General features: G+C 41.8%; 1 protein-coding gene across 2 annotated transcripts in view; it reads left to right on the top strand.

Moving 5' to 3' along the window:
* Window positions 1-14,499, top strand: part of RNF38 (ring finger protein 38) — a gene marked incomplete at its 5' end in the record, with an annotated part of 109,437 nt that overhangs the window by 40,233 nt on the left and 54,705 nt on the right. For both annotated transcript variants that reach the window (XR_013960667.1, XM_080669631.1), the window contains one exon: window positions 10,100-10,170. Coding sequence is in view for 1 of the 2 variants with exons in the window: in XM_080669631.1 (XP_080525757.1) it covers window positions 10,100-10,170 (71 nt within the window). The remainder of the gene's footprint in view (window positions 1-10,099; window positions 10,171-14,499) is intronic.

The raw sequence follows: 14,499 nt of genomic DNA, 5'->3' as shown, positions 1-14,499 counted from the left end.
GTTGATTTCCAGTTTTATGCCACTGTGGTCTGAGAAGATGCTTGATATGATTTCTATCTTCTTGAATTTGAAGAGACTTTGCCTATGTCCCAACATATGGTCTATCTTTGAAAATGACCCATGTGCGCTTGAGAAGAATGTATATTCTGTGGCTTTGGGGTGAAATGTTCTGAAGATGTCAATTAATTCCATCTGGTCTAGTGAGTCATTTAGGATTGATGTTTCTTTGCTGATGTTTTGTTTAGAGGATTTGTCCAATGGTGATAGTGGGGTATTAAAGTCTCCTACTATGATTGTATTGCTGTCAATGTCTCCCTTGATATCCTCCAGGAGTTTTTTTATGTATTTGGGTGCTCCCGTATTGGGTGCATATATGTTTACCAGAGTTATTTCTTCTTGTTGGATTGCTCCCTTTAGTATTATGAAATGGCCTTCCTTATCTCTTGTTATGTCCTTCAGTTTGAGATCTAATTTGTCAGAAATAAGTATTGCTACCCCAGCTTTTTTTTCAGTTCCATTTGCCTGGAAAACCTTTTTCCATCCCTTCACCCTCAGTCTGTGTGCATCTTTTTTTCTGAGGTGGGTTTCTTGTAGACAGCAGATATATGGGTCGTGTTTTCTTATCCAATCTGTTACCCTATGTCTTTTGATTGGGGCATTTAATCCATTTACATTTAAAGTTATTATTGATAGGTACTTATTTGTCGCCATTCCTATTCTTTACCCCTGTGTTACTTCTTCGCTTCCTGTTTCTTTCTTTCTTTTTTTTTTTTTTTTTTTTTTTTTTTTTTTTTTTTTTTTTTTTTTTTACAGTAGACCCTTTAGCATTTCTTGCATTGCTGGTTTGGTGGTAATAAATTCCCTTAGTCCTTTTTTGTCTGTGAAGCTCCTGATTTCACCTTCAATTTTGATTGACAGCCTTGCTGGGTACAGTATTCTTGGATTCAGCCCCTTCCTTTGCATGACTTTGTATATTTCATTCCATTCCCTTCTGGCCTGATGAGTTTCTGTTGAGAAATCAGTTGCTAGTCTGATGGGGGTTCCTTTGTATGTAACTTTCTGTCTCTCTCTTGGTGCTTTTAAGATTCTTACTTTGTCGTTGGTGTTTGCCAATTTAATTATAATGTGCCTTGGCGTCGGTCTTTTGGGGTTCATTTTGCTTGGGACTCTGTGAGCTTCTTGGATTTGTGTGGGTTTTTTCTTCCCTATATCTGGGAAATTTTCTGTCATTATTTCTTCAAAGAGGTTTTCTATTCCTTGCTCAGCTTCCTTTCCTTCTGGAACCCCTATTATGCGGATGTTGTTTTGTTTCGTGTTGTCCCAAAGTTCCCTTAGACTCTCCTCCTGCCTTTTAATTTTTTTTTCTAGAAGTTGCTTTTCTTGGGTATTTTTTTCCATCTTGTCTTCTAGCTCACTGATGCGGTCCTCTGCTTCTTCTAGTCTACTCTTGATGCTTTCTATTGAGTTCTTTACAGCAGCGATGTCATTTTTCATTTCTTCTTGGTTCTTCTTCATTTCCTCTTGGTTCTTGCTCATATTGTCGAATTTGTCTTCCATTCTTTTCAGCCACCTTATGACCATTTCTCTGAATTCTTTTTCTGGAAGGTTGCTTGCCTCCATTTCGTTTACTTCCTTTTCTGGTGATGCCTGCTTTTCTTTCATATGCGGGCTGCTTCTTTGTCTCCCCATGGTCTCTCTTCTCTGGGTGTCTGGTTATGTAGTTCTCTCTCTCCTGGGTTGATTTAAAGGCACAAAGTACAGCACTACCAGGTACAACTCACAAGGCACTGAACAGGAATGTATTCACGATATTAATAACCTCCAATAAAGGTGACCACCAGAGAAAGGCAAATTAGGTCCTAGGAGAGAAAGAAGAAGAGGAAAAAAGAAAGAAAGAAAGAAAGAAAGAAAAAAGGAGTGTGAAAATGAAATTGGGAAAAGGGAAAGTAAAGAGAAAAAAAAAAGTAAGAGACAAGAAATTGACTAAGAGAGAAAGGGGAACAGACTATATATATTGGGGATAAAACTCCAATAGAACAATCACTAATCCCAGCAAATGCCAGCAACAAGTGCCTGGGGATTAGTACAAACTACAACACCAACTAATATGGAGTGAGGCAAGGTTAAGCTGAAGCACAAAACAAACAAAAGAATAAACAAAAGAAGAATAAACAAAACAATCTCACAAAAAAAGCATAAAAATTGGATATAATCTACATTCAAGCAAACAACAACAAAAGGACAGAGATAAGGACAAGTTTATGGATAACTCAGACAGCGAAGGGAGAGGTGTATGTGGACTTGGAGCAGGGGATTGGAGATTAGATATGTAAGTAGGGTGAAATTTTAACAAGGGGTAAACAGAAAGAATAGGGAAAATCTAAAGCAGTAAAAGGGTAAGACAAACAGGACACTGAAAAGGGGGAGGTTAGGAAGAGAGTGATGGCCTAAAGGTAGAGTTGAGATAGAGTAAAACGATGCTAAAGGAAAGATAAAAAATAGAATGTAGAACCCTAATCCCAAAATAAAATGAAGAGAAAATAAAATGACACTTTAAAAAAAAAAAAAAAAAAAAGATAAAATAGCAGTAGTAATAATACGGATTGAAAATAAAAATGTAATCATTAAAAAGGCAAAATCAAGTGATGAAAAAAGAAAAAAAAGTTTCTTGATTAAAAGATGCAAAAAATGAAAATTAAAAAAAAATAAAAAAATAAAAAAAATAAAAGGTAAAAATAAAATGTGGAGTAGTGAAGGTCATTCACTTCCTCTGTTTTTCTGTTTGGCACGCCTGTTTCTCAGTCCAGACAGTATTGCAGTTCCCTGCGATCCACTGCTCTTCGGTGTTGTAAGCCAGTCCTGATTTTAAGCAGGCGGTGTGTCTTAATTTCTCGTATTCCTTTATTTTTGATTACACAAGAGTCAATTTGTGATTCAGCCCCTGGGTGGCAGTGTTTCTGGATTGACTTCCGGGTCTATCTATGGCCTCTCTAGGGAGTGTTAGAGCCTTCTTTCCCTGTGGCACTCGGGCCTGTGGGAGTGGGCTGCCTCAGAGCTGACTCTCTGATGGTCACTCCCCGCTCCGATCCCCAGGTTCCAGAAAAACAACCTTCCCCTGCAGTCTCCCAGGGTGTCCCCAACTGGGTGATCCTATGTATTGGGCTTAGTAATCAGAAGCAAGGATTTGAAGAGGAAAAAGCCCAAGTGTGCGAACTCCGGGACTGCGAGTGAGCCCAGGCACCCAGGGAGCGCACGGGCTGCGCGTAAGTCTGGACTGCCTGAAATTCTTAGGGTGTCCCTGCACTTCAGATCAAAATGGGTTGCTTTTTAGAGTGCCCTTCTCTTAGCAGCTCTGAGGACCCCTTTCCACAGTCACAGATCACGCCAGCCCCTACAGCCACGGATTTTTCTAGGCACAGACTTCCCTGGTCCTCCAGCTCCCGCAAAACGCGCGTTCCTCTCTCCCGCCGGGACCAGAGACCTCACCTTATCCCAGGCGAAATCTGACCTTTCCGTGGTGGAGTGTAGAGCTTCTCTGAACCCGTGTGCTTGCGCCAGTTGGGGAGCGTTGTTCTGGGGCTCGCAGCTGTTCCTGGGGTGCCGCAGTTGTGGATTCTCAGGCTTCAGATAAGCTCCACTTTCCGGATCAAGATGGCGCAGACTCCGCGTCCAAGCCCGCAGCTCCGGGAGGGGACCCAGCCGCAGTTCTTGCTGCCAGGTCAGGGGAACCCCGTTCAGCAGTCCCCCACCTCCTTCTGGAATTCAGCTGTCTCCCAACCAGCCAACAAACACTCCTTGCGCGACCCTCAGCTGTTCTTTCTTTCTGCTCCGGGACAAGGCTCGGAACACGTCTGTCTATTCCGCCGCCATTATTCTCCTCCCTGAAACAATGATGTTGATCAAACCTGCAACCCAGGCATGTGCCCTGACCAGGAATTGAGAGAAAGAGAGAGACTGACTGAGAGAAACATTGATGTGGCTCAAACCTGCAACCCAGGCATATGCCCTGACCAGGAATTGAACTACTACCCCTTGGTGTATGGGATGATGCTCCAACCAACTGAGCCACACTGGCCAGGGTTTACTATTGAGTATTAAGAGTTCTTTGAATACTTTCAGATACCAGTCCTTCCTTTATCAGATACGCATTTTGCAAATATTTTCAGTTGGTCTGTGGCTTTGTCTTTTCGTTTTCTTAACAGTGTCTTTCACAGAGCAGAAGTTTTAAATTTTAATGGAGTCCATTTTGTCATTTTTTTCCTTTTATGGATTATGCTTTTAAAAAATATAGATATTTTTATTGATTTTTTACAGAGAGGAAGGGAGAGGGATAAAGAGTTAGAAACATTGATCAGATGCCTCCTGCACACTCCCCACTGGGGATGTGCCTGCAACCAAGGTACATGCCCTTGACCGGAATCAAACCTGGGACCCTTCAGTCTGCAGGCTGACGCTCTATCCACTGAGCTAAACCAGTTAGGGCTGGATTATGCTTTTTATGTTGCATCTGAAAACTCATTGTCACCTTCGCTGGTTTGGCTCAGTGGATAGAGCATTGGCCTGAGGACTAAAGGTCTCAGGTTCGATTCTGGCTAAGGGCATATGCCTGGATTGCGGGCTCGATCCCCCCCAGTGGGGGGCTTTCAGGAAGCAGCCAATCAATGATTTTCTCTTTCTTTTTTTTTTTTAATATATTTTTTTGATGTTTTACAGAGAGGAAGGGAGAAGGATAGAAAGCTAGAAACATCGATGAGAGAGAAACATCGATCAGCTGCCTCCTGCACACCCCCCACTGGGGATGTGCCCGCAACCAAGGTACTTGCCCTTGACCGGAATCGAACCCGGGACCCTTCAGTCCGCAGGCTGACGCTCTATCCACTGAGCCAAACCGGTTTCGGCCAATGATTTTCTCTTATCATTGATGTTTCTATCTCTCTATTTCCCTTCCTCTCTGAAATCAATTAAAAAAAAAATATATATATATATATATATATATATATATATATATATATATATATATATAAAAACTCACTGTCAAGACTAAGGTCATTTAGATTACTTCTGTGGTATCTTCCAAAAGTTTTGCAGTTTTGTGTTTTACATTTAGGCCTATGATCAATATATTTTTTTAAAAAAATATATTTTATTGCTTTTTTACAGAGAGGAAGCGAGAGGGATAGAGAGTTAGAAACATCGATGAGAGAGAAACATCGATCAGCTGCCTCCTGCACACCTTCCACTGGGGATGTGCCCGCAACCAAGGTACATGCCCTTGACTGGAATCGAACCTGGGACCCTTCAGTTCGCAAGCCGACGCTCTATCCACTGAGCCAAACTGGTCAGGGCAGATTTTTTTAAAAATATATTTTATTGATATTTTACAGAGAGGAAGGGAGAGGGATAGAGAGCTAGAAACATCGATGAGAGAGAAACATCGATCAGCTGCCTCCTGCACACCTCCCACTGGGGATGTGCCCGCAACCAAGGTACATGCCCTTGACTGGAATCGAACCTGGGACCCTTCAGTCCACAGGCCGACGCTCTATCCACTGAGCCAAACCGGTTTGGGCTGATCAATAGATTTTTATTGATTTCAGAGAGAAGAAGGGAGAGAGAGAGAGAGAGAGAGAGAGAGAGAGAGAGAGAGAGAGAGAGAGAGAGAAACAGCAATGATGAGAGAGAATCATTGATTGACTGCCTCCTGCATGCCCCCTACTAGGGATTGAGCCAGCAACTGGATATGTGCTCTGACTGGGAATCAAACTGTGACCTCCTGGTTCATAGGTTGACACTCAATCACTGGGCCACAGGTCTATGATCTATTTTGAATTAATTCTTGTGAAAGGTGTAAGGTCAATGTCTAGTTTCTTTTGTTGTTGATTCTTTTTTTTTAATGTGGATGTCTTTTCATTTATTTATAACTAGAGGTCTGGTGCACGAAATTCGTGCACTGGGGGGGGGGTGTGTGTCTCTCAGCCCAGCCTGCACCCTCTCCAATCTGGGACCCCTCGAGGGATGTCCAACTGCCCATTTAAATGGGCAGTTGAACATCCCTCTCACAATCCAGGACTGCTGGCTCCCAACTGCTCGCCTGCATACCTTCCTGATTGCCCCTAACCGCTTCTGCCTGCCAGCCTGATCACCCCCTAACCCAGGGGTGGGCAAACTTTTTGACTCGAGGGCCACAATAGGTTCTTAACTGGACCGGAGGGCCGGAACAAAAGCATGGATGGAGTGTTTGTGTGAACTAATATAAATTCAAAGTGAAGGAGCGGAGGGGAGAGCAAGACAACCCTCCGCTCTTTCGGCTCCACGGGCTGGATAGAACAGCCAAACAGGCCGGATCCGGCCCGCGGGCCATAGTTTGCCCACGGCTGCCCTAACCACTCCCCTGCCAGCCTGATTGATGCCTAACTGCTCCCCTGCCAGCCTGTATGCCCCCAACTTCCCTCCTCTGCCAGCCTGGTCACCCCTAACTACCCTCCCCTGCTGGCCTGATCGCCCACAACTGCCCTCCCTTGCAGGCCTGGTCCCTTCCAACTGCCCTCCCCTGCTGGCCATCTTGTGGTGGCCATCTTGTGTCCACATGGGGGCAGGATCTTTGACCACATGGGGGCAGCCATCTTGTGTGTTGGAGTGATGGTCAATCTGCATATATTACTCTTTTATTAGATAGGATAGAGGCCTGGTGCATGGGTGGGGGCCAGCTGGTTTGCCCTGAAGGGTGTCCCAGATCAGGGTGGGGGTTCCCTTGGAGTGTGGGGCGGCCTGGGCGAGGGGCCTGTGGTGGTTTGCAAGCCAGCCACGCCCCTTGGAGACCCAAGTGGAGGCCCTGGTATCTGGGGTTTATTTATCTTCTACAATTGAAACTTTGTAGCCTGGAGTGGAGCCAAGCCTTCTGCTCCTCCGTAGTGGCAGCCATTTTTTTTGGATTTATGTATCTTCTATAATTGAAACTTTGTAGCCTTAAGTGGAGGCTTGGGCCAGCCAGGGTGTGCGGAAAGCTTGGCTTCCTCCATCGCCCAGGGCAACCCTAGCCTCCTGCTCTTTCCAGCTCTGTGGCTGCCGCCATTTCTGTTTGGGTTTATGTATCTTCTATCATTGAAACTTGGTAGCCTTGAGTGGAGGCCTAGGCCAGCAAGGGCAGGCGGAAAGCTTGTCTTCCTCCATCGCTGGGGAAACCCAAGCCTCCCTCCTGCTCTCTGTGGCTGTAGCCATCTTGGTTGGGTTTATTTGCATATTTGCTCCTGATTGGCTGGTGGGCGTGGCTGGTGGGTGTAGCAGAGTGATGGTTAATTTGCATATTACTCTTTTATTAGATAGGATAGTCTCAGAAGTTTCTAAATTGCTAAATAATATAATTATCATTTTTACAGCTTTCATGGAGTCTTAAGTTTTTGGCGATGGTCCCAAGTAATGTTCTCCCCCACAGTCATTAGATGGTATTATGTAAACTGTTTCCAACACTATTTCATCTTTCTTAAACTGTGTCCAATAGAAACATGCATAACATACTATGTTAAATGCAAGGATTTTGTGTAAGAATAAAATAATGTCTGTTTAGGCACCTCTTGGTAGGTATCTAATGCATACTTACAATCATCAATTCTTTTTACTAGTATAACTTCAGTATTACATACATAATACTAGATTAATAGGAGACTGAATGAAAGTATAATTTTTACTAACTCCTTGAAACACATCTACCATATTTTTGATATAATAGTTTATGCTGTGATTTGTTTTGTCCTTCTGGTATCCCAAAAGATTTCAATATTTGAGGACATTATTACATATCTTTTTTTCTAAATCATGTTTTGGAATATGTTATATGATGTTAACTGATTCCAGTACCAGAGGGAACTCTGTGGTTTTTATTATTCTTATCCATATTGTACGTTTTTGGCAACTGTACCTCCTCCCTTCCCAATCCTTCCCAGAATTGTTATCCAGTGGCAACGCTTATTAATAAGGTTATTTCTGAAAAATAGAAATTGGTAATAAATGTTAAATTTTTTTTCAGCATCTTTTGATGTGACCAAAGTTTTAAAAATTATGTGGTTTTTTTCCCCTAGTACTTTGTTGATAAATTTTTTTTTATTGAGGTTAAGGAATCAGGCTTTTCTTAGGTAAATATGAGTAGACTAGTGACCCGGTGCACAAAAATTGTCCACATTAAAAGGGAATTAATTCGCCCTAACCAGTTTGGCTCAGTGGATAGAGCGTCGGCCTGTGGACTGAAGGGTCCCAGGTTCGATTCCAGTCAAGGGCATGTACCTTGGTTGCGGGCACATCCCCAGTAGGAGGTGTGCAGGAGGCAGCTGATCGATGTTTCTCTCTCATCGATGTTTCTAACTCCCTATCCCTCTCCCTTCTTCTCTGTAAAAAAGCAATAAAATATATTATTAAAAAAATAAATAAAAGGGAATTAATTAGAGGAAATATTCTAATATTGCTATATGCGCTTTTTCTATAATAGAATTGTCAGAGATGAAAGAAAATTAGTAAAATGTATATGAAAATCTTTCTCCTGTCAGAGTCTGGGGTGTGCCACAGGAATCAGAGTCAAGTCCCTGCCCACCCACATGCGCCTCGAAATTGCATGAGACCCAGACCCGGCCAGCCCCAACCCCAATGGGCTAGATCCAGACCCAGCCGGCCCCACCCCTGTCAAGCCCAGCCAGGTGGGGGGGGTGCGGCCTCAGGTCACCTGGCCTGGCACCGCTGCGGGGCGTGCGCCTTGAGGACCCCTGGTTCAGGCCAGGGGGCGTGGCCTGAGGTCCCCTGTCAAGCCCCGCCAGGCTGGGGGCACAGCCTCAGGTCCCCCGATGCCAGGGCAGGGTGTGCAGGCTGAGGTCGCCTGGGCCGGGGCAGGGGACACGCCTTGAGGTCCCCATCAAGCCCCACATGGCCGGGGCGGGGCCTCAGGTCCCCCAGCCTAGCGCTGGGGTGGGGGGTAGGTTAGGAACAGTCACTGTCACTGGGATTATAGCATCTGTACATTTAAATAAATTAACTGGTAAGCCTATATAGTAAGGAGTTTTTATCCTTTGAAGTTTAAAAAATAATTTTCTCATTTTTTTCTGCTATTGTCAATTTAATTATTTTCTCATTTTCTTTTTATGAATGCATGAGTAATACATGATAGAAATCAACCTTTAAACAAGTCTAAGAGTAATTTCAATAAGTATGAAGTAAACATTTTTAGTATTAAGAAATGTGTCAAAGTTTAGTTGGCAGCATTCATTCTCAATGGCATATTTAATAATTGGACATCTGAATTGATGGCATCATAAATTTTACAAAATATGGTATTTGTCACTGTAATGTCCATAGGCATGGCAGTAGGGTGTCCTAAGGTTCATCTAAATATTTACACATTCAGACTGGTAAAAACACCATAGGTCTCACTTGGTACCACTTTATTCAGAAGGGCACAAGATAGAAACTATAACTTGTCAGTAAGACAGTAGATCTTTGACCTACCATTTTTCTGTATGGTATGAGGTAGGAGACAAAACTTTTTTCAAATGACTAATCAGTTCAATCATTTCTCGAATAATCATTTGTTTTCCTGTTGGTTAGAAATGTCACTGTTATCATAGAGCAGTTACTACTAAAATATAGTTCTTCAAGTGAACAAATGGTTGGGCATATAAATAATATATACTTTTAAAGTAGTAAAATCTATTTAAAATCATATGATTGTGTATTATTTATATGCTGAGAATTTGTAGGGTCATTTTTTTTCTTTTTCTAAGTATGTATAGTGTGAAAAGGAGTATACTTTTTTCCCTAAAAAGAAATTTGCCTTAGCTGTATTTACTTTGAAAGCTAACCACGCAGTATAGTAGAAAGTGGTGAATTAGGAGTTTGAATAACAGGGCTTTAGTCTTAGACCTGCCACTTCACTGACTGCTACTTTGTGCAATCAGCCTCTCTGAGCTTTGTTTTGCTGAGTTAAACTACACTCATAATCCTTATCCCGAGTGTTGTTGAGGATTAGATGGGATAATGGATTTAAAAGCACTTTTACTTGGGAAAGCAGTTTAAATGTTAGAAATTATCCATCTTAACTTTTTCTCCCTTTCTCTTGTAGGTAGTGTTGGTGCTTCTTTTCAGTGCCAGTCCATCCATCACGACCACATTTGTCATGATGACAGTGACAAGGTGAGGTCCATGTTGATGTTTACCATGGTGAAAATGCGTGCTGCCCTTATATGCTGGATCCACTTGATTAACGCTGGACATAGGCCAAGGGAGTTTGAAATGCAGAGGGCCTTGCTGGTTTGTGTGTCCAATTATTAAGGATAAAACTCTCAGCTGGACTCTTGGCAAGCCCTCCATATCCTTACCCATCTCTCTCTCCCTGTTACCATGCTTCCTCTTTTCTTGCACAGCCTGAATGGATTATCTTAATACATGAACAAGTGCTCCAAAGCTGTTAACTTTCTCAGCAATTTGTGTCTGTTTCCAATTTGAAATATCTTAGGCATTCCAATTAGGTTCATTTTTGTAATTGATTGTGTTAGATTATATTTTCTTCTCATACTTACTTCGTTTGTTTGTGGGTTGTTGTTTTTTTGTGGCGGGGGAGGGGCCTCTGTTTCCAAAGCTCAACTTAAATGTTGAGGATTGAGAATGGAAAAACAAACGAAAATACCTGGTGTGTTTTTTTTTTCATTTTGGTTATTTTGCTTCTGTTCTTTTTATCTAAGAAACGATCTTTTAGGGGCTTTCCAATACTCATCAGCACCCTTGATGGCCTAACTCTTGCAGTAGATATTAATGTGGGCTTTGTGTTTGGAACATCTGGCTGCTGATATTTGATGGGCCTAACCTCAGTCTTTTCCATCATCAGTTTCTAATGGCTTCCCTCCCATTTCCTGTATTCTGTATGCAGGAATGTATCACTCTCTGTAGCTTCCCCAGGCATACCAATCCAGGTGATCTTTTTCTCTGCTGTTTTAATCAAGATCCTCCTCCCTCATCCTGTTGGAGCTCAAACCGAAGTTGGTTGATCACTGGGATTTTCCAAATAGCTTTCTTTGTTCTGTGTTGATCTCTCTGTCTTTGTGAGCTTTGCTCAGACATTTCATTCTGTTTACAAAGAGAGTGGTATGTTTTTAACATTCCAGAATCTCTTTTATTATTACAGTAATCCAGAGGCATGGGTTTAACTTTTAACTTCTTTTACAAGCAAGCCACTGAAAGAACCTTCTAGACTCTGTAGAGTTGGCTCCATAAACTTCTGTATACCACAGATTTTAGAAATAAGCATTTGAAAATAAAAGTGATGATAGAGGGAAAAGGCAAAATCACTTTAGGTCAGTAATATCACCATATTTCGGGGTTAAATTTTCTTTCCCTTACTAAGTATAATATGCCTCTATCCATTTATTGATTTTCAGTGGGAAAGCCAAATGCTGTCTCCTGGTTTAGTCTGGAGATGAGGTTTCTGTCCACCTCTGCCAGATACTTACTACTTTAAAAAGATTTTCCTCCTAATATCTGAATCTTTGTATGACTGATTTTATGCTTTTAAATATATTTTCATTGCTTTTTTAGAGAGAGAGGAAGGGAGAAGGAAGAAGAGATGGAATCATCGCTGAGATTGATGCCTCCATGATGCCACCCACTGGGGATCGGGCCCACATTCTGGGCATGTGCCCTGACCTGGAATCGAACCAGTGACCTCTTGGTTAATGGGCCAATGTTCAAGCATTGAGCTACACCAGCCAGGCTGATTTTGGGGTTTTAAAAGATGGGATTTTTTCCTGAAATACATGGGGAAGGGGAAGAGAAGTTTAAGGGATTTTGTCAATCAGTAGATCAAAGAACTTTCAGAGATGCTCTCCTCTCTTTCTTGCCTACCGTGTGTATACTTGGGAAATGGATTAGGATCTTGTGACTATATAATTTTTTCAACTGATTCAGTCTTTAAATAATACGTATTGATTGGCACTTAGGTAATGCATCATGATACTAAACAAAGATTCCTGTTTTTTTCATGGAGTGTTCAGTCTTAACTGCAGTCAATAAAACAAATGTAATAGTTAGATTATATAGTATGCAACAATGAACACAGTGGATTAAAGAAAATGTAGAGCAGAATAAGTGGGATGAAGACTACCAGGAGTTGCCCTAGGTGATTTGGCTCAGTGGATAGAGTGTCGGTCTGCCGACTCAAAGGTCCTGGGTTTGATTCTGGTCAAGGGCACATGCCTGGGTTGCGGCTCTATCCCCAGTAGGGGGCGTGCGGGAGGCAGCCGATCAATGATTCTCTCTCATCATTGATGTTTTTATCTCTCTCTCTCCCTTCCTCTCTGAAATTAATAAAAATATATTTTTTTAAAAAAGACTACCAGGAGTTGGATGGTCAGTTGCTTTGAATAGGATCATCAGGCATCATTCTGGGGAGTAGAGTGGTAGAGAGCATGTTTAAAACATCTTCTGACATTTCTTTATATAACAAATGGGTATTCCATTTGCAAAAACAAATATGAACCTGCCTGATATATATGGCTTGGATGTGTGCGTTTTCTCTCTCTTTCTCTTATCTCCCGCTGTCCCCCTATCCTCTCCCTTCTCCCTTTTTCCTCATGTTCCCTCTCTCTCAGACTTAAAGGGTTTATAGAGCACAGCTAATCCAACTCTGTGGGAGAAATGACTTGTTCAGGAGTCACCCAACAGTGCTGGGGCTAGACCAGATCTTCTATCCCGATACAAGTCAGGTAAAATAATTCCTTAGCTATTCTGAACACATTGTCAAAACACATATTGATGCTTTGCTTATTGTCCTCACTTAACTTTCAGGCATGGCTCATTTCTCAGATTTGGAAATAAAAGTGATTTTTTTAAAAGTTGACTCAATTTTAACTAATCCATGTGTGATTGGGGGTGGAACCAGGAGTCAGGCAAGGAGAAAAACGGCCAGTTCATTTTTTGGGTCTTTCTTCTACAGCCTTGGAAATGGTGGCAAGTCCCTAAATTTTATGGCTTGGCCTGTTTTCCAACTTAAGTTTCTCTGCTGATGTACATTGGCTTGTAGCCTATAGTGCTGGTCTCAATTGACCATTTAAGTTTAATAGTAAAAGACTGGTTAATGATTACAATACATCGAAATACCTTCACAAGGAAAGGAGAACGTTTTGTGGACCATTTTGTGTGTGTGTGTGTGTGTGTGTGTGTGTGTGTGTGTGTGTTAGTTTTAAAGTTATTAGTTTTTAAAATCAGTACTTCTTAATGGATACAACTTGACCAAAAATCTGTTAAAGAATTTTGAGACCCATTAAAACAAAGTTTAATGAGAAACCTGCTTTGGTCAGCACTGTAACTTTCTATTATACTACTTAGGTAAAAGACCTAAGAGTTGCCCATAATCTATTTCTGGTGTTATATTTGCTGATACTTTAGAATTAGATAATTCTGTTAATGTTTTTTTCTGAATGGAAACTTCTGTTTCTTTTTCATTTTAAGGGGAGGAATCATCTGTTTACATATTAAAAACAATGGGAGGGGGTCTGTCGGTATAACACTAAATAGATTAGGACAGATAAGCAACGAGTAACTTTGTGTGTAAGCTAGTTTCTGTTAAACCAAATTCTGTTATATTAAAGTCCATGTGTTACATATAAAACATTGTAGTTACATCAATATTGAGTAAATTTGTTGGTATGTCAAATTTTTGTTTACAAACACTGACGTAGTTTAAAAAACCTAAAGTGAGGCTTAAATAGTATTGAGCATTGTCTTGCTGCGGTTATTTGTATCTGGATTCTAGGAAAAATAAATGATACTGGAAGTTGAAAAAAAAAAACACATTGATACTAATTAGCAGTCACTCCCCAGCTCCTGACAATCACTGATCTTTCTGTCACTATAAAGATTTGCCTATTCTGCACATTCTATATAATAAAAGGGTAATATGCAAATCGACCAGCGGAACCACTGGTCACTATGACACGCACTGACCACTAGGGGGCAGACGCTCAACAGGGGGAGTGCTGTTCAGCCAGAAGCTGGCTGACAGCTGGCGAGCACAGCGGCAGTGGTGGGAGCCTATCCCACCTTGTGGCAGCGCTAAGGATGTCCGACTGCGGGCCTAAGCTGGCAGTCGGACATCTCCCGAGGGCTCCAGACTGCGAAAGGGCGCAGGCCGGGCTGAGGGACCTCCCACTCTCCCCCAGTGCATGAATGTCATGCACCAGGCCTCTAGTTTCATATAAATGGAATCACACAATATGTGGCCGTTTATGTCTGGCTTCTCTCAATTAGCATGATGATTTCAGGGCTCATTTGTGTTGTAGTATAAATCAGTACTCCATTCCTTTTTATGGGTGAATAATATTTCACTGTAGGGACCCAACACATTTTGTTTATTTATTCACTAGTTAATGGATATTTGTTTATTTTCCCATGTACCTACACCATTTTGCATTCCAGAAAACGTGCCAACACTTTTTGATTGTCTTTTAAATTATAGCCATTATAGTGAGT

The sequence above is a fragment of the Plecotus auritus genome (genome assembly GCF_963455305.1).
Source record: "Plecotus auritus genome assembly, chromosome: 5".
NCBI lineage: Eukaryota > Metazoa > Chordata > Mammalia > Chiroptera > Vespertilionidae > Plecotus > Plecotus auritus.
The sequence above is the reverse complement of the archived record's forward strand: the minus strand, read 5'-3'. Positions and strand labels throughout refer to the sequence as shown.